The sequence below is a fragment of the Scyliorhinus torazame genome, chromosome 14 (genome assembly GCF_047496885.1).
Source record: "Scyliorhinus torazame isolate Kashiwa2021f chromosome 14, sScyTor2.1, whole genome shotgun sequence".
NCBI lineage: Eukaryota > Metazoa > Chordata > Chondrichthyes > Carcharhiniformes > Scyliorhinidae > Scyliorhinus > Scyliorhinus torazame.
The window spans coordinates 64,660,532-64,685,175 of NC_092720.1; the positions used below are offsets into that span (position 1 = coordinate 64,660,532).

General features: G+C 39.6%; 1 protein-coding gene across 5 annotated transcripts in view; it reads right to left on the reverse strand.

The window, feature by feature from the left end:
* opa1 (OPA1 mitochondrial dynamin like GTPase) overlaps positions 1 to 24,065 on the reverse strand; it is a 141,583-nt gene extending 117,518 nt beyond the window's left edge. For 3 of the 5 annotated variants that reach the window (XM_072474307.1, XM_072474305.1, XM_072474304.1), the window contains exons 1-6: positions 23,905 to 24,065; positions 14,753 to 14,848; positions 11,292 to 11,602; positions 7,744 to 7,840; positions 6,060 to 6,164; positions 3,140 to 3,193 (exon numbers count right to left, since the gene is read on the reverse strand). In XM_072474307.1, coding sequence (XP_072330408.1) covers positions 3,140 to 3,193; positions 6,060 to 6,164; positions 7,744 to 7,840; positions 11,292 to 11,567 — 532 coding nt within the window. In that variant the 5' untranslated portion in view covers positions 11,568 to 11,602; positions 14,753 to 14,848; positions 23,905 to 24,065. The remainder of the gene's footprint in view (positions 1 to 3,139; positions 3,194 to 6,059; positions 6,165 to 7,743; positions 7,841 to 11,291; positions 11,603 to 14,752; positions 14,849 to 23,904) is intronic. The other 2 variants (XM_072474308.1, XM_072474306.1) reach the window with 1 other exon arrangement.
* Between the last annotated feature and the right edge of the window lie 579 nt (positions 24,066 to 24,644).

A 24,644-nucleotide genomic window follows, 5' to 3' on the forward strand; every position in this document is an offset into this window, starting at 1 on the left:
CCTCCCTTCAGCTGTCGGGTTCTCCACGTCCTGGGAAACCGTGCCCACAGCCATTAAATTTAAATAGCTGCAAAAAACTGAAGCTTCTGGCCTTATTAACATATTGTGATACTGACCAGAAATCATCTATACAATTAAGCATTCTATGTAATATAGGATTATCCCAATAATTATTAATAACAGAGACAGCATTCCAAATCACTTTGATTGCTCCATACCAATTATGTTTTTTTACAATTCATTCACAGGATGTGGGTGACAGTGGTAATGCCAGCATTTATCATCCGTCCTTAACTGCCTTTGGCGCTGAGCTGCTTTTTGTACTGCTGGAGTCCATGTGGTGAAGGGAGTTCTGAGATTTTGACCCCCTCAGCAACAGTAAAGAAACAGTGACATATTTCCAAGCTAGGATGGTGTGCAACTTGGTGGGAAACCTGCAGGTGGTTGTGTTCCCATGCATCTGCTACCCTCGTCTCACTAGGTGGTAGAGGTCCCAGGTCCAGGAGATTCTGTCGAAGAAGCCTTGGGGTGTTGCTGCAGTGGAAATGTCAGATTGTACAGGGGCGGCACGGTAGCGCATTAGCGCTGTTGCCTCACGGAGTCAAGGACCAGAGGTCGATTCCGGCCCCGGGTCACTGTCCGTGTGGAGTTTGCACATTCTCCCCGTATCTGCATGGGTCTCTCCCCCGCAACCCAAAAGGTGTGCAGCGTAGGTGGATTGGCCACACTAAATTGCCCTTTCGTGTCCAAAGATGTGAAGGTTAGGTGGATTGGCCATGCTAAATAGTCTTTTTTTAAAAAATGTCAGGTAGTACATACGAGAGCAGTATGCCAGTAGTGGAGGAAGTGAAGGTTCAAGGTGATGAATGGAATGCCAATCAATGGAGCTGCTTTGTCTTGGACTTCACTCATGTGGCAGCAGGAGGCACTTGGGTTACTCCACAGCATTTCAAAACAAACACGGCAAGCAGCGCATTTCATATTAAACCTGAAAATCTCACTAAGTCAATAAAACTTAAAGCATTTAAAAATTGTAACTGAAATTTCAACTACACAGAAATCCTGGGTCTGATCAAACTCTTGGTGTTTGCTTGGATACAATTTGAAGCAATCCCTTTCAGAGATATTAGCAGCTGGGCTTAATCAATTTTTTAAAAAATGTCCTGCCTGAGCAATATCATGAGTAATCAATCAGCTTATATAAAATATTATCCAAGAGTTTATTGATACTATAAGACACACTTGGACATTGTGTTGTGAAACCAGCGGACTATAGCAAGGAATAAAATAATTCAGTTAGTGGTGGACAACTAGGCTTTATTTCAGAAGGAAGTTAAAAGAATACATGATTTATTCATGCTCCAAACATTGAAAAAGTAGGAAATATTTCTCACAACCAAATTAACATTCAGCATATTAGAACTCTCACATTAAACTATTTGTATCTATTTTATTTGTATTTCTATATGTGTTACCTACATAGAACGCAGCAATGAAGTCACTCGGTTACATCTATCAAGTGGAATGGGGAACATGGACCTATTGGCTAACATGCATGTACGAGTGGTTACAATATTTTTTAATATGATGATGCATTGCCTTTCTTTTATGACAGTTTTTATGGACATTTTTTTGCAGTCAGTTATTTGTCAAATAAGGAACATTGGGAAGAGGGATAGTCGAGTTGGAACGTAGCTAATCGCACACTACAGTCTTTTGGTTGGCAACATAACTCGCAACAATTCTCAAAGAATGCAAGTGTTATTTTCAAATATATGTAAATTTACTTCAATTTATTGGTGACAATAATATTATTTACTTTTACTTTTATTGGTGACAATAATATTTGCAGATAATAAAGCCTGATGATAAGCTTATATTTAGCGCACAATACTGTTCTCTTCCTCTTTACTCTTAGAAATGTCTGGCTGTAAACAAAGTGAACATTTCTATGTCTGGCTGTACAAAAGTGAAGTTATTTTTTCTGTCCAGCAGTCAATTTCAACAAAATATGGGCTGCCCGATATTCTACAAGCAGAATAGGAATCAAAAAAGCTCTGAAACACACACCGCAAGCAAAACACATTGTCCTGGCATTGTTTGCCTAATCTGCAGAGTCCTAAATTGCTTAAAGCCATTTGTTTATGTTTGAATTTTACCACTGAAATGTACTGTATTTGAAATGGCTGAAACTTTTACTTTGCTAATATTGAAAAATGTTTCTCTGAAGGCAATTACAAGACATCAATCTATGGAAGGGAAAAAGGGTCAATTACCTAACTGCTAAAATAATGTCTCCGCATTGTAAATTCAATATGATAAACTGTAGAGAGCTGACAATATGGAGACGTTGCTGCAAGCTTTTGAAACATAATTCATTCTCCAAGATAAAATTATGTATTTTGCTCAACATTATTGCTTAGCAATACTCATCTTCACTTGGCTACATATTCTATTGGCCACTGACATTCTGGTCTATCCCACTGGTGACATGTCTACATGCCAGTGGTACAAGATAACTCTGAAGATATTCTAAATCTAAAAAAATTATTACACTTAGTTCATAACTGAACTTCATTCTTATAAATTGCTACTTTAGTTTTACATACAACATTCCAAAGAATCTACTGAAGTCAAAGGAGGTGAATGAGCATAAAATTACTCTCAGGCCTTTCATGAAACTTCAAAATATTTTATGGGAAGGAGTTACTAAGGAATACATTTACATAAAGCAGGTCATTTTGGAAAATATAAAAATAATCTGTTGTTAAGTGTAAGAAAACCTAGTTAATTCATGTTGAAAGAACTTTAGTTTTTCTTCTTCTGAGGTGTAATGCTAATGCCGCTATACGTAGAAAATGCAGGCCATATTCCAGTATTCAAAATGTGAAAGGTTTCACTTGGAAATGGCAAGTTACTTACAATGTTGTGCCTTGCAATCACCCAAAGGAAAACATTTTAAGTGGCTAAATGGAAGTTTTAGCAATCTCAAATTTAGTCACCAATTTCAAGGTATAATGTAAGCATAAAACAAATAGTTTCAAATGATGTATATAATATGTAGATAAGACAAAAAGTATTAGGGATTTTTTAAAACTGTAAGTAGGCGGGTTAATGACAACAAAAGTGATTCACACACCTAACAACAGAAGCAGATCAGAGACTCCTTTGACTTCATTATACAAATTTTCACCTGTGAAAAGGCAGCAAAATGAGAAACACAAATATAAGTCGCATCTTTAACTACTCTGCCCCAGTGCATAAATTGACTGAGAACACATGAAATTGAGTACGCCACTCCATACAACTCATCACCAAAATCTGAAATGCTGCACTTGATCATTTTCTACAATTGGTGCGGAACAGATTTTTTTTCAGTAATGTGTGGTTAAAAATGATATCAGCCATTTCTTCGGTATTCTAATGTTATCACCTTAAAAGAAAAAATGCATGTCTTTTAATAGATTTTATGAAACTAATATTTTTGTAGCATTTACTTTACATTCTCATTCTTTCCAGTGTCCAATATCAACTCTCCCTCACAGTAGCACTACAAAATTGAAGTTTACAGGAAATCTCTCTGAACAAACATACACTTAAAGGCAATGTTATTACTTTATGTACTTCACCATATTATTTCACCTGACCATATGCATCATTGAACTTCAGTTTTTTGGGACAAGATTAAAGCTAATCAAGGAGAAGTCAGATATGCAGGTGCAAAATAGTAGAAGCAGTTTCATTCTATGGTGATGAATTCAGAACGCATCCTGTATGAAGTTACACAGCTTTTAATCATGGTTAAAGGAGTTATTCCCTGTTGTGAAAACTTAATCCATAGTGCACAAATTTTGAAAATGTTAATTTTAGCCATTTTTAAACCTCCGTCTATTTCACTTTTTCCAAAAAGAAAATCAGCCAGACAGGTAAAACCTAAGCTCAGCACGGCCACATCTGACATCTGTTGATTCACCGAGTCAACTGACTCAGCAATAAATGAAATTATATATTAGCAATTTGCATTTATATGGAAGCATTAATACAGAAAATACCCTATGCCACATCATGGAAGCCCAATCAGACAAAAATAGTTGCCAAGCAAGGAAAGGTGACCAGAAATTTGATCATAGAAGTTTTATGGTCTTGCTCATAGATTTATGAAGAGTCTTAATGGAGGAGAGGGTGGTTGCAGTGGCAGAGTGCGAATTCCAGAACATGCAGCCTAGATAGCTGAAGACATGGCTTTCAATGGTGGGGTAATAGCAGGAAAGACAAGAAGAATGGTGAACTATGAGCAAGGAATTTGGTGGATTGGAGGAAGCTACAGAGATAGGAGGGCAGCACAGTATAGGGATTTAAATACTGACAAATAAATATTATATTGGAGGATTTGGGGGACTAAGCAAGTATAATGCAGGCACAGGATTTGGTGGAGGGCAAGGGCAGCAGGGCTTTTGGTGAGCTAAAATTTACAAAGCATTGTGCATTTGGGGGAGGGGGGCAGCCAGGAGAGTTTGGGAATAGTTACATCTTGAAGTGTCAAGGGCATTGATGGGAGCTGCAGCAGCAGGTGAACTAAGGCAAGGGAGGCTTGGGCAATATTAGGGAGGTGGGAATATTCTTTGCAATGATGAAGATATGAAGTTGAAAGCTCAGTTTGGCATGAAATTGGATGCCAAAGTTGCATATGGTTCAATCTGAGAGCTCAGGAAGTTGGAATATTATAAGTGGCAAAGACACAGCGTTTATTGTGAAGCAAAGTCATTAGCTGTAGTTTTTCCAATGTTTAATGCAAGCAATCTACAGCTCATTCGAGACTGCATGTAGGACAGTCTAACAACACAAAGCAGTTGAGAGAAGTGGAGGAGTGAGATTACATATGAAACCTGACCCCATGTCTTCAGACAATATGGCCACGGGAGCAGGCAGATGAGGAAGAGGCCAGGATCGACTCTTGGGACACATTTAACAAAAGGAAACCATTTACACAGTCAAATAAGATAGGAAATCCGTGGTCAGCAGTTTAGTGGGTATGGTATAAAGGAAGGAGGGGTGCCATAAATAAGGTACAGTGGTCATCTACATAAACAAGCAGCTAGACAGCTGGCTTGTGATGCAGAACAAGACCAACAGCGTGGGTTCAATTCCCGTACTAGCTGAGAATTCTGAATTCTTCCTGTGTACCCGAACAGGCGCCAGAACGTGGCGACTAGGGGCTTTTCACAGTAATCTCATTGCAGTGTTAATGAAAGCCTACTTGCGACAATTAAGATTATTTATTTATTTCGTATCCACTACTTAAAATAAGTTTATATATGTATTTAGAAGAGCACTGTTCATTTGTTCCTGTATTCTACTCAACATTTTGTTGACTATTTTGGACAGGTAAATCATGTCAAGTTTTGAGCTTTAATCTGAAACAATCTGAAGCTTTTTTACTCCCTCATTATGTATCAAACAGTATGTTCTCTGAAGAGATCAGACCAATGCAAGAACATGAGGTGTTTCAAATAATGTTGCTCAGAAAAGAAAGTTGAATTTGAATTTCTAAAGCAATTATCTTATATTCAATATGGAATGCCACCTATTTAACCTGTGAATATTTACGAGTAGGTTGATATGGAAGGCTGCACATCCTACTCTATTACACGATCCTTCATGATTATTTTCCAGGAAGATCTCAAAATCTTATGGTTTTATTTTTTGAAAGATGATTCACATTGTAATTGCTGCTCCACATGTTGCACTTTGCAGTGTTCTTGTAATGAGGATGTGTACTTAGTTGGTATTTTGGTTACAATTGCTCGTATTCTGCAAAGATCAGTTAGCTTTCCCAATAGTACCTTGCACCTGCTTGTGTAACATTTTCCAAAGGTTTGAGCTTAATAGTTGCTTACTATTGACTTGTCACTCTCCAAATAACAACTATGATTTGCAGCAAATCAGCAGGTTCCCTCAGTAAAACATGTAAGAAATACTACATGAAGCATCACGATGGACTAACTACCTTCAAAACCTCTTCATATAGCACTCATAACATTCCTCAAACAGATACCAACCTGGCGATAGTAGGCTTTTGAGATGATTCAGGCTTTCTCCAACCTTCTCAAAATCAGGTAGCAACTTAGCAAGTTCTGCATCAGAGAAGATTTCCCGAATCTTATCTAAAAAAAAAATGTGCACATTTTAGACCTGTATTCACTATTCTCTTCAGCCAGCAGTTGCAATGTAAGAACATAAGAATGGAGGGCAACAGTAGGTCACATGGGTCCTGCGAGATCATGGCTGATCTTCTGTATCAACTCCACTTTCCCAACCTATCACCATATCCCTTGATTCCCTTAATGTCCAAAAATCCAACAACCTCAAACTTGAATTTACTCGAGCACTAAATATCCACAGATCACTGGAGTAGCAAATTCCAAAATACACAAACTTCTGATTGAAGAAACTGCTCATCTCAGTCATAAATGGGCAGCTCCTTATCCTAAGACCATGACTCCAAATTCCAGACAATTTTTCCAGGAAGACAAACACTTAATTGCTCCACCAAAACCACGGTTGGAAGCAGCTTTAATCTTTGCTGAGGAATTCAGGTAACTTCCCTCTAACCAACCTGTATGAACATATGAAAACAAAATGTTCTTTTTTTTTTACTTCTGATACCATTTTAAACAAATAAAAAAAGTCTGTACAGTCTGTCGAGAGAATCAGTACTGAATTGTTCCCATTTCTTCCAAAAAGAATCACGGTTGCTTTTAAGTCATCCACACATTTAACAATAAAAACAGGTGTATGTGCTCCCATTAAATGGATTGGATGTTGCGGTCAGTGGCAGCTTTGACAAAGAGTCATCGGACTCGAAACGTTAGCTCTTTTCTCTCCCTAGAGATGCCAGACCTGCTGAGATTTTCCAGTATTTTCTCTTTCATTTGTGAAGCAACAGCATTTGCTGCTGCGCTCGAATGAAGCTGACCCCCAAAATTTAGCACAACATTCAATCTGGCAGCAAGTCAAAGGGATTTCCAGACATCAGTAAATGATGTCATCAATAAGCAGCCAATCAAACTGAAGCATTCTCAGACAGCAAATCAGGAGGTTAAAAACTTCAGAATCCCTTCATGTTTAATGTTTAAATTTTATAGATAATTAAATAAATGATCAGGACACAACCATGGGACTGAAGTAGATGCTTTAAACAAACTTGTAAAACATTTGTGGAATTTATCAAAATGGAGATATTTGCATTCAACAATTATACAACTGCACTTTCATGGCCAGTAAGGCTGTTTGGCAGTAATTATGAACTCAGTATGCTGTTAACCCCCAGTTACACCCGATTCAAAAAAGTAATTTTTCAAGGGTTTTTAAGAGTTTTCAAGATCACAAGTCCAAGATTGAAAGTTGTCAGTCCAGTTATTTCTAACTGCTTGTATTTTAGGGATACTACAAAAATGTGATGCTTGAGGAAGCCCCCCCACCCCCCAAAAAAAATCACTAACAGCAACTTCTGGGCTCTCACATTCAATTGCGTATGTGCAAACATTGGCACCATTATCATTACTGCAAAATCCAGATCGATATTAAATTACACTTTTCTATCCATCAAAGGAACAGAACAAGAACTGGCTTATTTAAAAGCGCAAGCTACAGCACAACAATTGGAACAATTAGTTCATATTTTAAATAAGTATTACAGCTCCAACACTTTTGAATGTATATCTGCAACCAAAATCAGCTTACCAAAGTTAATATGTTCATCGAGGTCCCAGACAAAATCTGGAATTATCCATTTGTACGCGGTTAGATCTGGCATCATTTCCTTCCATTGGTCATATGTCTAACAAAAGAAGAAGGTGCATGGTAAAAGCAAAATACTGCAGATGCTGGAAATCAGAAATAAAAACACAAATGGCGTAAATGAGGGCAGCACGGTAGCCTTGTGGATAGCACAATTGCTTCACAGCTCCAGGGTCCCAGGTTCGATTCCGGCTTGGGTCACTGTCTGTGCGGAGTCTGCACATCCTCCCCGTGTGTGCGTGGGTTTCCTCCGGGTGCTCCGGTTTCCTCCCACAGTCCAAAGATGTGCAGGTTAGGTGGATTGGCCATGATAAAATTGCCCTTAGTGTTGGGTGGGGTTACTGGGTTATGGGGATAGGGTGGCGGTGTTGACCTTGGGTAGGGTGCTCTTTCCAAGAGCCGGTGCAGACTCGATGGGCCGAATGGCCTCCTTCTGCACTGTAAATTCTATGAAATACGGAGTAGATCAGGCAAAAACATAAACTAACAAACCATTAAGGAGATGAAACATTTTTAATTGCAATAATGAATTATCAAATAATTTAGATATTATTATGCAATCAATTGTGGATGTTTCAGTTTTAAGTTGAATCTTTAAATTCTATCATGTCTTTGAATTGGGAAGTGCATTCACAGAAATTCCTCCTGATATACTGAAGGGAACCAGCTGTTTCTGATAGGTAAAAGGGTCATTGATTTAGCAATTTTAATGTAAATACTAAGGCCGTTTAAAATCCATTTAAAAATGGATTTCTTCATAAAACTTCAAGCATAACTTAGATTACAAAAACATATAGCTTGCAATAATGAAAGTATGGATTTGAAACATCTACAGTCTAACTACAAGCAAATGCAACATTATACTGAAGGTCAAATTGACATGATAGTTCATATGAGCTCTGCCATTGTTCAAATGAACAGAATCGCAGAGTTCAGCACATACCAGTTTAATGATAAGAGCAGAGTTTGCATTCCAACACACATTAAGAATTCTACATGCAACATTTATATTAATTTTAAAAGTTCAACAAGATAATGTTGATGTGGAGATGCCGGCATTGGACTGGGGTGAGCACAGTAAGAAGTCTTACAACACCAGGTTAAAGTCCAACAGGTTTGTTTCAGACACTAGCTTTCGGAGGACTGCTCCTTCCTCTGGAGAATGAAGAGGTATGTTCCAGAAATATATATATATATATAAACAAATTCAAAGATGCAAGACAATGCTTAGAATGTGAGCATTTGCAGATAATTAAGTCTTTACAGTTCCAGAGATAGGGGTAACCCCAGGTTAAAGAGGTGTGAATTGTCTCAAGCCAGGACAGTTGGTAGGATTTCGCAAGTCCAGGCCAGATGGTGGGGGATGAATGTAATGCGACATGAATCCCAGGTCCCGGTTGAGGCCGCACTCACGTGTGCGGAACTTGGCTAGAAGTTTCTGCTCGGCAATTATGCGTTGTCGCGCGTCCTGAAGGCTGCCTTGGAGAACGCTTACCCGGAGATCAGTCTAAATGCCCTCGACTGCTGAAGTGTCTCCCGACTGGAAGGGAACATTCCTGCCTGGTGATTGTCGCACAATATCCGTTCATTCGTTCTCGCAGCGTCTGCATGGTCTCGCCAATGTACCACGCTTCAGGACATCCTTTCCTGCAGTGTATGAGGTAGACAACGTTGGCCGAGTCGCACGAGTATGTACCACGTACCTGGTGGGTGGTGTTCTCACGTGTAATGGTGGTATCCATGTCGATGATCTGGAACGTCTTGCAGAGATTGCCATGGCAGGATTGTGTGGTGCCGTGGTCGCTGTTCTGAAGGCTGGGTAGTTTGCTGCAAATAATGGTTTGTTTGTGGTTGCGCGGTTGTTTGATGGCAAGTAGTGGGGGTATGGGGATGACCTTAGCAAGATGTTCATCTTCATCAATGACGTGTTGAAGGCTGCGAAAGAAGATGTCATAGTTTCTCCGCTCCAGTAAAGTACTGGACGATGAAGGGTACTCTGTCGGTTGTGTCCCATGTTTGTCTTCTGAGGAGGTTGGTGCAGTTTTGCTGTGGCGCGTTGAAACTGTCGATCGATGAGTCGAGCGCCACATCCCGTTCGTACGAGGGCATCTTTCAGCGTCTGTAGATATCTGTTAAGCACATCTACAAACTACCCAGCCTTCAGAACAGCGACCACGACACCACACAACCCTGCCATGGCAATCTCTGCAAGACGTGCCAGATCATCGACATGGATACCACCATTACACGTGAGAACACCACCTACCAGGTACGCGGTACGTACTCGTGCGACTCGGCCAACGTTGTCTACTTCATACGCAGCAGGAAAGGATGTCCCGAAGCGTGGTACATTGACGAGACCATGCAGACGCTGCGACAACGAATCAACGGACATTGCGCGACAATCACCAGGCAGGAATGTTCCCTTCCAGTCGGGGAACACTTCAGCAATCAAGGGCATTCAGCCTCGGATCACCGGGTAAGCATTCTCCAAGGCGGCCTTCAGGACGTGCGACAAAGCAGAATCGGCGAGCAGAAACTTATAGCCAAGTTCCGCACACATGAGTGCGGCCTCAACCGGAACCTGGGATTCATGTTGCATTACATTCATCCCCAACCATCTGGCCTGGGCTTGCGAAATCCTACCAACTGTCCTGGCTAGAGACAATTCACACCTCTTTAACCTGGGGTTACCCCTATCTCTAAATCTGTAAAGACTTAATTACCTGCAAATGTCGCATTCTAAGCATTGCCTTGCATCTTTGAATTTGTCTATATATATGTTTCTGGAACATACCTCTTCATTCACCTGAGGAAGGAGCAGTGCTCCGAAAGCTAGTGTCTGAAACAAACCTGTTGGACTTTAACCTGGTGTTGTAAGACTTCTTACTAAGATAATGTTGCACATTGATGATTGACAACTAACCATCCAACCAAATGCATTTCAGACCCATCCAAGCCAATCAGCACATTGCAGGGGTAGGGACAGATGGAGTCAGACTAATAACATTCTCTTTAAACATAGAGGTCTGGGCCGCCATTTTCCATCCTGGATCACTCTATACCTTTTACCGGACTACTCGCTATCCTTATTTCATATTTCCATATTTCCACTCTAACTCTTAAACTTTGCACAAGCTGTTTTGCTTTGAGCAAGAACCATTACTGTATTTTTGAAAGTTAAATCTGTTGTAAACCATTAAGCCAATTATTTCTCTTAAAGTCTTTTGCTGGCAAGGGCTTCATTGAGAACATTTGATTTGTAACCACAAGAAGATCTTAGTCTCTCAATTATAATCAATAGACACAATAAAAGATTTGTATTTCGTTCTGAGAAGTAGAACTTAAATTCTACTGAGATTTGAAGTGTATACGAGACTACACTTAAACCGCACGGTAGATTACTATAATAATCCATAATTTTATTATTTCCATTAGTCCTTTTTTATTTTGTCACCATATCACTTGTCAAGTGTACATTTCTGACATACCTTCTTTGCTGTGTAACCACCTCCCACTGCTGATCCCAGTACAAGGTAACGAATTTTTAGCAGTCGTGTTGCCAACCTAGCAAGAATGAAATTTCTATGGGGATAGTATTCAGCTTTCCAAGGAAGTGGTTTTGCTGTCCTCAATGGAAATCTCTTGAAAGTGGAGTATGGCCGAGCTGTAGAATTCCAGTGTGGTCTGTGAGGATTAATGCGTGGGGTATTCAGGTAGCGAACAGTTCGGGATAGCGAGTACAATCTCTGTGTAGGGAACTTCATTTTAACACAATATTGCTTCAGTGTTTGCCAGCAAGCTACAGTAGAATGAAACAGAGAAAAACAAGTATTAGTGTTATGTAGATATATTGGGTTCACCACAATAAGGAGAAGTAAAGATTTTCACACTGCAGTAAAATATTTTTGGTTAGCATAGGCTGGTGATCAAGTATAAGCATTCAGGGGAAAGTAAGTATTAACTGTTGCTAGGTCAATCATTCCAGATGTCCACCATCGAGTAGTGATGAGCTACCAAAATGGGCAAAGGTTACACAAGTTGGTACAGATAGTAGATGGAATATATTGTCCAAATAACTTTAAAACTGAAGCACTTAAGCAAAATCTTTTCAAGTTTAAGGGCACATTATTACCATAACTGTCAACAATCCAATTCAACTGTACTAATGTATATTCTGCAGGACAATGGGTTGGAATATTAATATTAGCAATGCTTTCAATTACTAATTCCTTTCATTTATGAGTCAAAACATAGAAAACAAAATGCGATGATAAGTGATGGCATTTCATTGAGAAGTAAGCTGTGATGGCCCAAATTACTTTTTCTAATCCCTGACTTCCTATCCTCTTTTGTAATGACAATGCTCTGCAAGTAGAATGGTCCTCCTTAGATTTTACCAGCAACAAAACAGAACACATTAATTAATGCATTTACTTACTATACTTAAAAGTCTGCTTTTGTGAATCTGAATAATCAGTCAGCTGGAGCAATGGACATTGGCACAGAGGCAACAATAATTCAAAAGTCAACATGAATAGGATTTGTTAATGTGCTCACTGTTATTCATGGATAAATGGTACAGCCACTTTGGGGGTGGGTGGTGGTGGTGAAAGGTGACAGATATGCGGCTCAATGTAGATATCCAACAGTTGTTGTCCAAGATGCTTTGCTCTGCTGTTAGCTGTGCAAAAGCACCATTTTGCTAACTGCCAAATGATTGAAAGCAGGGAATGGCATGAAGTAGCTCTCTCTTTATACAGCAGATGGGAACTAAACTCACGATAATAAATTAAGCCTCGCCACCATCTGAAGTGCAACTACTGTTTTAAATCAACCTCTCTGATGTTGTTGTCTCATTCCTTCAGGTACCAGTTATTATTGGTGATTTTTAAAAATGTCAAGTGTAGTTTTTCCACTTTTTTACACCCCCCACTTATCCAGGCTTTATTTCCTCTCTCTTCCTATACCTAATTTGAATTTAAATTCACTCACTCTAATCTACACTTCCTTCTCAGTCCTTGTGCTGTTTATTTCTCAATCCAATCCAACTGGTTCAGGAAATATATTGCTTCCCTCTGTGCGAGCTGATAATATCACAACTTCAACAACTTGACAAACAAAAAACTAATCTGCAAGGGCAAATGACATTAAATGTCATGTAACAGCAATATTTGGTCAATATTTTACATTTTCATAATAGCATGCAATTAAAATTACTTTTAAAAAATAAAGTTGAGCTCCTGCTTCAAATACTGATTAATAGCAACATAAAGTAATTAACAGCTTGTATATATTTCGAAAATGCACTAAAACAAAATTATGTTTTTGAACAATTTGATAGCTGCAATGAGCTTCCTTCTTGCTAAGTTTCAGATTACTTGTATATAGTTTTGATTTTCATTTAATAGTACTAGCCACTAAAGGTTTTTAAATTAATCAGTAATCTTTTACAAAAACTCTCAATTACATCAATTGTCACAACCCCCCTGGGCTCGTGCGCAGCCCTGGGCTAGTGCGCAGTCAATTCCAACCCCACTTGACCCAGAGTCACAACACAGGTGAAATAAGATTTTATTTAAACTACCCGAGGTTCTTCGTTGAATCATAGAATTTACAGTGCAGAAGGAGGCCATTCGGCCCATCAAGTCTGCACCGGCCCTTGGAAATAGCACCCTACTTAAGCCCACACCCGTAACCCAGTAATCCCACCTAATCTTTTTGGACACTAAGGGCAATTTATCATGGCCAATCCACCTAACCTGCACATCTTTGGACTGTGGGAGGAAACTGGAGCACCCGGAGGAAACCCACGCAGACAGGGTGAGAACGTGCAGACTCCGCACAGACAGTGACCCAAGCCGGGAATCAAACCTGGGACCCTGGAGCTGTGAAGCAACTGTGCTAACCACTGTGCTACCATGCAGAATAAATGTCAGTCACCAGGTTTGTAACTTTAATACACCCTACCTTTTATTGTAATTAAACAGACAGAAAACTGACTATCTAATATCCCTTTCCCAAGCCCCACCCTGTTCCAAACTACCCCCACTCTCTGCATACTCACACACAAACAACAGAGGGGAAAGGGTGGTGGAAAGGGAAATCAAATATAAATAAAAATATAAGAATAAGATTCATTGATGCACTGGGCGGTTTCTAGTTAAGTGTCTTTCTGAAGTTCAGCTTTTGTTTTGATACTTCTTCCTTCTAGGCTTGAGATGGTTTTCTCTGGCAAGGTTGTTTAACTTCTCTGCAGACTCAACATCGTTTCAGGTTCAGAGCAAAGGGTGTGCAAGGTACTCACTGCTTTCAGAACAATAAAGCAGTTCTTTCACTTCACTAAGCACGGGAGAGAGTTTCTTTCACTTCCAAGGTCAAAATGCTTCTGCCCAATTGTCTCAGAAAGCAACATGCAGGAACCAATCACAGGTCATTGTCAGGCAGAATACGGTCTCTGACCAACCTGCCGGTTGGCAGTTAACCAATCGATCGGACTTCCTCCAAACCTGGTTCCCAAGATCCAGCCACTGCCGAGGGGTCTGTCTTCTCTTCAAAAACAAAACTTGGGGACACAGTCTCCTGACAAGCAGGCTGTTTCAATTTTGCTTAAAGGAACATCCCAATTATGGGTTCACGACCAAAATAATAAATGGGAACAAAGGGAATAGACAGGAATGACTCTTACACAATTACTTAAATTTCCTAAATAATTCTGCTTTTACAATACAAAGTTAAAATAAGGTAACTGGTATAGAAAGATAATTAAGTTCATAAGAAAACAAAAGTAGAGTCAAAATTAGAGGAAAACAGCTCATTTGGTGTATACTACTATACATGCAAATATTATACCATCTTGATACAAAAAATATGCAATCTCTTCTTTCAGCCGTAATAAATAAAAGAGTAACAATCCATATACAGTCCAATGTATTAAGTCTTAAATCCTTACCTAGAGAATGGTTAACAAAATGATCTCATTCCAATTCATCCAGGTCTAGAGAACAAGGTAACATTTCCATTTTTATTTGAAAGTGTATCGTGAGCACTGCCACAGTAGAAAAACAAAAGAAAATGTTAATCGTCAACACAATATCCATTAGGAACATTGGGTTTACATTCAAAGATAATAAAGCACTGTTGCCCAAATTAATAAAGCCATATTGACAATTTGGAGGTCATGCTTTGTGATGCAAGTCTTCGAGAAAAGAATTTGATTGCATCATAAAGCACAATATCAGTGCTGCACAAAGCTGCCCTCCAGATACTGCTTAATATAACTGAATAACCAGTAATTTGCCAAAGAAATTTGAAGATGTAGCATTAAAGTTAGAAATTGAACTTTAGTGTGGAGTGCAGGATCAACAAATCAAAACCAGCCTGATTCAATTGAATGGCATTAAAAGGACAAGTAAGCAACAGAATAGTGAACATGCAAGTTGCTCAACTTATTTTCTAAGCTACCAATACTAAACCAAAAAGTAGCAGAAAGTCAGCAAATAGCTGGAATAATTTTCCACGGTTTCGGTCTTCCATTACCCTTACTCAGTCTCAAGGTAATGTATAGTCAGGACTAACATGTCGAACATTCAAATTTTTGTGAATGAGTAAAAGATTTATAATTGCTAATGTGTTTTTACACCTGTTCCCGGGGTACTACGATAGCCAGAGCCTATCAGCATCACCACTTATGAACACATGGAAATGACATGATGGAAAAGTCCAGCTGATCCAGCAAGCCCCACATTCATGATGCCAGGGTTATGTTCACTAGGCACTTCACATCCATCAGAAGCAAAGCTATCACCTAAAAGACACACAGAAAATACTCGAGGCCAAAAAGGGAAAAGGAATCTGGAAAACTCCCTGTGCCACCACCCCACGCCTGCCTCATGCAATCATAACCCATCCGAGAAACTAGATTGACATCACATGACAACTAGGTTAAAAAAAAAGTCTAACCCCAATAAACAAATTGAGACATGTGCATTATTTTAACTGTACTTCCTATAGAACTATAAAACCAGAAATATATGCTTGTCTATCATGATATTTGCTTTATTTGTTTTTAGTATGAGAAAGGCAACAGCATTTTCTGCCCATTCCCAACTGCACTCAAGGTGACAGTGAGCTTGGCAATTAGGAATGAGCAATAAATGATGGTCTTACCAGTGGCACTGACACACCAGCAACAAATAAAACAAACCTTTGTGATGACCAAACATTTACAAACAACAACTCCAGGGTTCGCATGCAGCAAAAATTAAACCATTTTATATAGCTTATTTCATTCCAAACGTGAACTAAGAATTGAGATTTTTAGGTCTCTGATGAGCTGATGTTTGCACCAGAGCCAGTGGTGGTGGTCAACAATTCTAGGCTTCAGGTGTTGCCGCCATTCAGGACCTGCATCACAACAGTGACTCCATATTCAAGTACTTCATTGGCTGTAAAGAGCTTTAAGGTGCCCGGTGGTCATGATCTATAAATACAAGTCTTTCTTTCCAGGATATGCTAAATTTGATCTCTTTGAACATTGTAACGTGACTATGACAAAAACATTCCTGGTTGATCACTGCCAACCACAGCTTCAACGGTAATTATAAACTAAGCATGAATGCAAGGGATGAAAAATTTTCATAGAGAAGAATGATAAAGTTGTTACAGCACAGGGAGCCATTTGGTCTATTGACCGGACTCTGCAAGAACAAATTGATTAATTCCCACACCCAGCCCTTTCATCATGGTCCTGATTTTTTTTTTCTCTTTTCCGGTGCTTATCCAAATCCCTTTTGAAGGTATCCCAGAATCTTCCTCCAACAACCTTCAAGCAGTGAATTCCAGATCAGACTGTTGGGTAAAAAAAGTTTTTTTTCTTGCCACCTTTAGCTCTTTCCGAATTCAATTTCAATAGGTGTCCTCTGGCTCTCAACCATTCCCCAACAGGAACAGATTCCTTCTATTGATGCTACCTCGATTGTAATGACCACAGATAATGTTGTTGCTGTGAAAGTCAAACCCCAAAGTGAAGTCTGTCTCATTAATCATAAACCTTTTTTTTGTAAAGTGTGAAGAGCTACTGACTTCAAAAGCATAGAAGTCCAGTAACACCATTAGAATTAGAAAAAAGATTAAAAACAAAAAATACTTTAATGCACAAGGTAAAAGTTATACAATTAAAACAGACTGACAGAACAACTCCCAAAAAACATGCTTAGTCAAAAGTTCACAATTAAACTACCTTTCTGGCAACAGTGTCTTATAGGTTTTAACCATAAAAAAATCATTTAAATATTACCCAATTGCTTCATTTTAATACAGATATATCTCTAAATTTTCAGGCACTTCCACTCTGATACGGAATTCCAAAAGGAGGTTCAGAAATAAACTGTTTCCTAAAACAAAGGCTGTCCTGGTGTAACACTGGATGGCTGCCTCCAATTCTCGGCCTTCTGGCTAAGATCAAGCATGAGACCAGGTGTAATGCCTGCTCTTGTCAGCTTGGATCTGGAATGTTTCCCTTGTGGAGACCATGAATTGGATTCCATTTGAAATTACTTTTCGAGGAAGCAAGATGGATTAAGGGCTTGCCCTCTCCACTCTGCATTATAACTCTGAGAAAAGAATAAACATTTTTTTAAATTCCAAACTTTCACTGCTTCCCAGCATCCCGCATAGTCTTCAGGGCTTTCCCCCACAGTAACACAAGTTAGTTAAGCATTCCTTTCCTGAAATATCTTTCCCCCTTTTGTCTCAGGTTCCATTGCCCTTAAACACCTTTTTAAACTCAACTTCTCCAAACATAATAATCTTTCATACTTTCGCATACAAAGTTTCCTTTAACTACACAATCACAAAAATATTAAAATAAAATATACATCTCTTAAACATCTCTACCGAGTCATTAGAGTAGCAGGAAAAATAGGAAGATTTAGGGAAAGAGATGGGAAGAATAGACAAATAAAGCACTTGTTTCTTATGCAAATCTGATCGTACTGACATGCAGGACTGGCATAGGGTCCAATACAAATTTCCGCCTTGAATTCCCACCTGCCCCAGGTTTGTGTAAGCCTATCAGAGGGCAATGCCAAGACAACAAAAAAAAGAAACTAATAGGCATGGAGATCCTGCTGGTTGTGCTAGTATTTCTACTGTAATTCTCTTATAACCAACAAAACTACACAAAAGATAGGAATTTCAAGCACAAAAAATTAGCGATTCAGCACAGATTTATGTAACCATTTGAATCAGTTTGGAAAAGTGTTGGAAGGCAGCCCTGCTCACAAAACTGGTCGAACCACAAATCAAATTAATGACCACAGCGAGATTCCACTAATTGCAAATATTCACAAGCCTTCTTAAAATGAAGGTTCTTAAAAATGAATGAGATTCTTAAAAAGAAGCTATTTTCTTAGGTGCAAGGGCACTATTTGACAAATTTTAAAAGCTTTTAAATGTTACATTTCACAATAACTGACATTGTGCACCAATGGAACCAGGAAATGGCTCTGTATATTTTTATTTTTAAAGTTATTTCCAATTATTTAAATCAGGTTACTCGCAGATGGTGAACTAATTAAATATGTTTTTTGTGATATCTATTTTTAGCTCGATTAATAAAGCTGCACTTGGGACAATTAGGGATGGGCAACAAATGCTGGCCTTGCCGGCGCCACCTCCATCCGAAGACTTGACTCCTCCCTCCACAAATTGATCCTCAACTTCCTGACCCATAGACCACAAACAGTAAGGATAAACAACACCCCTCCATGATAGTCCTCAATACTGGGGCCCCACAAGCCTGTATACTTAGCCCCCTACTAACTCACATGACTGTGTGGCAAAATGTGGCTCCAACTCCATCTACAAGTTTGCTGACATCATGACCGTGGTGGGTCGGATATCGAAAAACAATGAGTCAGAGTACAGTACAGAGTACTGGAGTGGTTTAAGATAACAATCTCTTCCTCGATGTCAGCAAAACTAAAGAGCTGGTCATTGACTTCAGAAAGCAAAGTATCGTACACACCATGGCTGCATCAATGGTGGAGATGATTGACAAGTTTCAAATTCCTGGGTATGCACATCACCAACTGTCCTGGTCCACCCATATCGACACCACAACCAAGAAAGCACAACAGCACCTCTAATTCCTCAGGAAACTAAGGAAATTCACCATGTCCATATTGACTCTTACCAATTTTTAGATGCACCATAGAAAGCATCCCATCTCGATGCACCATAGCCTGGCACGGCAACTGCTCAGCTCAAGACCGTAAGAAACTATACAGAGTCGTGAACACAGCCCAATCCATCAGGCAAAACCGCCTCCCATCCACTGAGTCTGTCTACACCTCCTGCTGCCTTGGGAAAGCGACAGGATAATCAAAGAACCCTCCCACCTGGCTTATTCTCTCCTCCAACCACTTCCATTGGGCAGGAGACACAAAAGTCTGAGAACACGCACTAACAGTTACAAAAACTGCTTCTTCCCCGCTGTTACTATGTTCCTGAATGGCCCTCTTGTGGATTGAACTGATCTTTCCATACATCTTCTCCACTGAGTAGTATTACACCCAATGTCTGTGTCTATGTATTTATATTGTGAATTTATCGTACGTCCTATGATTTTTCATGGAGGGAACGATCTGCCTGGATTGTATGTAGAACAATGCTTTTCACTGTAGCTTAGTACACGTGACAATAAATCAACTTTAAAAATGCCCCCTAAAAAGCTTTTACAGATCTTTTAAGCCAACTCTCCAACTTCTGTCCTTTTCTGTACACTCCACTTTTTTATGCCGTGAAAGTGGTCTGCAACATCTTACTTTATAAAGTAAGTGTTATCACAGCAGTTTGCATATATGTAGCAGTTTAAATGTAGCAAAATGTCCAAAAGTGCTTCACAGAAGGACTATCAGACACAATTTGACACTGAGCCACTGTAAAATATTAGGACAGATGATCAAAAGCTTGATCAAAGAGGTGGAAACGTTTAGGGAGGAATTTCCAGAGTTTAGGACCTAAAAGTTGAATGCATGACCACTGATGGTGCAGAAAGAAAATCAGGTAAGTGGAAGAGGCCAGAATTGGAAAATTGTAGATATCTTGGAGTATTGTAGGCCTAAATGATGTTACAAAATAGCGAACCCCTTCACTATATCCCTCACAGTATTTTACTTGGGTTATCTCCTTTGTTTCTGCATTACAAATATGAACGTTACCTTCATTATTGTTCTGACTGCACCTCTGTCTTTACAGATCATTTAGAGAATTGTTTGCTTTAATCCTCCTGATAGGTCTATCAGTTCTTTTGTTTCTTTTTCCTCTCTTATTCCTTCATTTTTGTTAGCTCATTAGTTGTGTAAGCAGAAATCTCACCTCATTTTACAGATTATATAAAATGCTACTTTAATGATTGGAGATTTCTTTATCCTTGCTGTTTCAGTTTCAAAATATTGAAAAGCCTTGAGCTATCAAGCTAGCTTCATATTTTTAAACTTTGGTTTTACAACTAATACCAAGTTATAGGGGGAAGTAGCATAGTGGTAGTGTCACTGGACTAGTATTCCAGAGACCCAGGGTAATCCTCCAGGGACCTGGGTTTGAATCCCACCACGGCAGATGGTGAAATGTGAATTCAATTAAAAGGTCTAGTGAAAACCATGAAACCACTGTCAATTGTAGAACAAAAACCTCTGTTTCACTAATGTCCTTTAAGGAAAGAAATCTGCTGCCCTGACCTCATCTGGCCTACATGTGACTCCAGACCCACAGCTATGTGGTTGACTCTTAAATGTCCTCTGAAATGGCCTGGCAAGCTACTCAATTCAAGAGCAGTTAGGGATGGGCAATAAATGCTGGCCCAGCCAGTAACACCATGTCCCATGAACAATTGTTTAAAAAGCTATGTTGAAAAACAGTACTGCTTATTCCATATTTTACTGCAAACAATTATCAATTTTTCTCAAGTGCATAGAATTCTGAAAGAGCACAAAATGTTCAGATAACAATCCCTTGACCTAAATTGAATTCCATTTCCCCAACCACAATATTTTCACAAAAGGCCACTCCATTTCCAAGTCTAAAGTTAAAGCTGACAGTAACTCTAACTCAATTAAAGAAATCTTTATTATCCACGCAACCAAAATCACAACTAAAAAGGAATTTCAGTCAGAAAGAAATATTTAAAGTGCCTCAAAACAAAGAAAGATCTGATCAATTAAATTAAATTTTATGCCACCATTAATCGCAGTGAGAAATAAGCCCATTGATTGTCAGTGCGGTTTCAAGTCATATATCAATTCATTTTCCCCACAGGACAAAGCATAACTGCTCTTTCAAGAGCTAGCACAGATGATGGACCTGTCATGCTGCAAATTTATGATTATCAATCTGTCAAGATCACTATTTAATAAAAAATCAAATATGTTATTTGCTGGGTAACCTTTCCCAGAATCCAGTATCAACATCAAGCAATCCCAAATTAGGTACAGCCAATCCAGATCAAAGTCTTCCTCTTCTCTCTCTTAACAAAATGTCTCGGCCATTGATCCCTACCCCCAGACCAACCCCCGCCCCAAACATCAGCACGGTTGGTGTAACTGCCAATCAGCATGTCGCATAGTGGTTAGCACTATGGCTTCACAGCGCCAGAGTCCCAGGTTCGATTCCTGGTTTGGGTCACTCTCTGTGCAGAGTCTGCACGTCCTCCCAATATCTGTGTGGGTTTCCACCGGGTTCTCCGGTTTCCTCCCACAAGTCCTGAAAGACATGCTATTAGGTAATTTGGACATTCTGAATTCTTCCTCTGTGTACCCAAACAGGCGCCGGAGTGTGGCGACTAGGGCCTTTTCACAGTAACTACATTGCAGCGTCTACTTGTGACAATATAGATTATTATTATTAACGAATTAAAAATTGGGACTGTCCAAGCTTATTTCACAAAAGATGCTTGTATCTCATCAACTGGACTGGATTTGAACCCAGGTGTTAGATGTGAAAGGCTACTGTTTAACCACAGCACTACCTATTTCTCAAAGATCATGTATGCAAGAAGGGAAACATATAAAAACAATAATACTTTTAATTAGACTTTACTCTAAAATGCTGTGAAAACAAATTGTGAAGGACAATACAGTGAATCCTCAACATTGCACTGAATATGTTGTTGATGCACTAAATATGTTGTTGATGACATCTTCAAACATTGCAGGAGGGATTGAACTCCCAAACCTCTGCAGAATTTTAACATGTAATTTATTCCATTGTTTATGGGGCCTTAAGTGTAAATCTGCAGTCACATTTGTCTACATAATGAACAACTTGACCACACAATATATCACAATATTCCTTAGTATCAACAGAGCTTCACATTCTACAACCTATCAGTAATTTGACAATTTGACAACCATCCTCGAAATATCATTTTTATTATCCAATTATTTTTCACACTGTGAAGTGTAAAATTTAACATACAGCATTTTTAAAAAGTTGATGTTACAAGTGTAGTGTTTTTTTTAGTGCAATGTATTTGATTTATCTGGTTCTATGGCAGTATGGGGAAACAGTGGTTAATACTGCTGCCTCACAGTGCCAGGGTTCAATTCCACCCTCAGATGACTGTGTGTATGGTGTTTGGACTTTCTCCCCATGTCTTCATAGGTTTCCTCCGGGTGCTCCGGTTTCCTCCCACAGTCCAAAGATGTGCAGGTTAGAGGTTGATTAGCCATGATAAAATTGCCCGTGTGTGTCCAGGGATGTGCAGGTTAGGTGGGGTTACAGGGATAGGGTACAGGAGCGCAGATAGGGTGCTCATTCAGAGGGCCGATGAGCTGAATGGCCTCATTCTACACTGTAGGGATTTTATGGTTCTATGATTTTTAAAAAAACTATTTTACTGGTTAGCCCAATGCAACATTAATAATCCTTATTCTTTCCTGCAGATCAGAAAGCACCACAGTTAATTTAACAAACAAAAGAAAACCTTTTCTTGTATGGCATGCATACTATTTTAGAGACAGTAGTTGATCGATTTAGAGGAACTTTAATTGATAATAACCTGTTTTTAATAGGATGAATATAAATAAATGGCCCATCCAAATTGAAAAGTTGACGCATGGCAAAAACTTCCAATCATTGGTATTGGGAGTGGTAAGTGGAAGAGAAAGTCAGGTTGATTTGGAGGCACATGGTAACACTGATGAGAAGTGCTGTCAATTTACACACATTTCCTGAGCCTTGTGGGATTGTTGTGTGCCTCAAATGCTCATAAAACAGATCATGGAAAAACAAACGTATAATGGAAAAAGGTGTAGTCTCTAATCAAGAGTTGTCACAAAACCAGTTAAACACACTTATCAAGTCCTGAAGTGAGCAGAAATATTATAACAGAAACAGAGCAAGAAGTTATCAGGTAAAAATATTACGAATAAGGAAGATGACAAGACGTCAAAATGATGCCGGTGTACTACAAGGTGTTACATAAGGATTATTGAATGAATGCATAAAACATTTATCGATTTGAGAAAAATGAAAGGGATGGGTATATTTTGGATGTATGGTCTGAAGAATGTAACTATTAGTTCCTGAGAGCGATTGATAGCAACATAAACCACAAGGCTGTAACCTTTACTGTCTTGTATGACCTCAGACAGGAGGAGCTAGTACCAAAAAAGGGCGACAAATGACCGCAGAACCAGAGGTTAGACAAATGCAATTCACTTTAAATTCTGTCCTTGCTGGAAACGCAGGGTCCGGACATACAGCAAGGACATGACAAGACTGGAGTTTCAGTTCCCTCCTCTGAATAGAAACGGTGTCGCAGGGAGAAGCGAGTGGCGAGCAGGAGGAAGAGGGGAGGCTTTCGACAAATGGACTTTGTACCGGGCTGAAGAGGGAGGGCCAGCGGCTGCTGACATTAGGGGAGAAGGCCGGAGGCTCACCGGCTCAACCGCCAGGAGGAAGGGCGGCTCGGCCCCGCTGGCTCTCTGCCCGGGGCCCAGCTTTCGGCCTGCTAGTTCCTGAGCGGGAACTCCTCCCCGGTTTGGAGGGAGCGGGGAGAGCCTCACTCGTCCTTCAGCCGAGGGACGCGCTGCTGCTTACCAACACGGGCCGCCCGTGAAGCCGAATCCACCCGGAGCCTCATTCGCAAGGACCAGGCCAACACTTCCGGCCCCGGGACAAAAAAGTCCGGGTTGCCAACACTCCTCCTGAATAAAGGGTCCGCCCGCCCGCAGAGTAGAGTCCTTCTCCCTGCGGGCTGTGGAGAAACTGCCCAGAGCTGAGGAAATCCTGCTGCAACCTTTCACTGGGTTTCTTATTTAAACAGCAGAACTTGTAACCGCCAATAATGTGAGAGAAATGTAGAAACCCAGAGACCCTTATCCTTCCCTCCCTGCCATGATATGCAAATGTTAAAAGTGAAATTTGCTTTAATTTATTTGAAGGAATCTATTTTAATATCTAGGTGCTAATTTTTTTCATGATTTGGAGATGCCAGCGTTGGACTGGGGTGGGCACAGAAGTCCTACAACACCAGGTTACAAAGTCCAACAGGTTTGTTTCGAATCACTAGCTTTTGGAGCACAGCTCCTTCCTCAGGTGAATTATTTTTGTCAGATAAGTGAGGTGCACAGTGGCTTATTATTTATTATTTGAGGGTGAAAGTTCATTAAAAAAATAACTTCGGTTTTGTAACCTCTTTGCGCCATGAATGCTGTGACATTGTTGTCCTGCACTACGAGAAGCTTCAGGAATCTCATCTTCTTGTCTGAGCACTCTGCCATTCTCTGGTCTAAATATTGATTTTAGTAACTTTGGATATTAATTTATAACCTCATGTT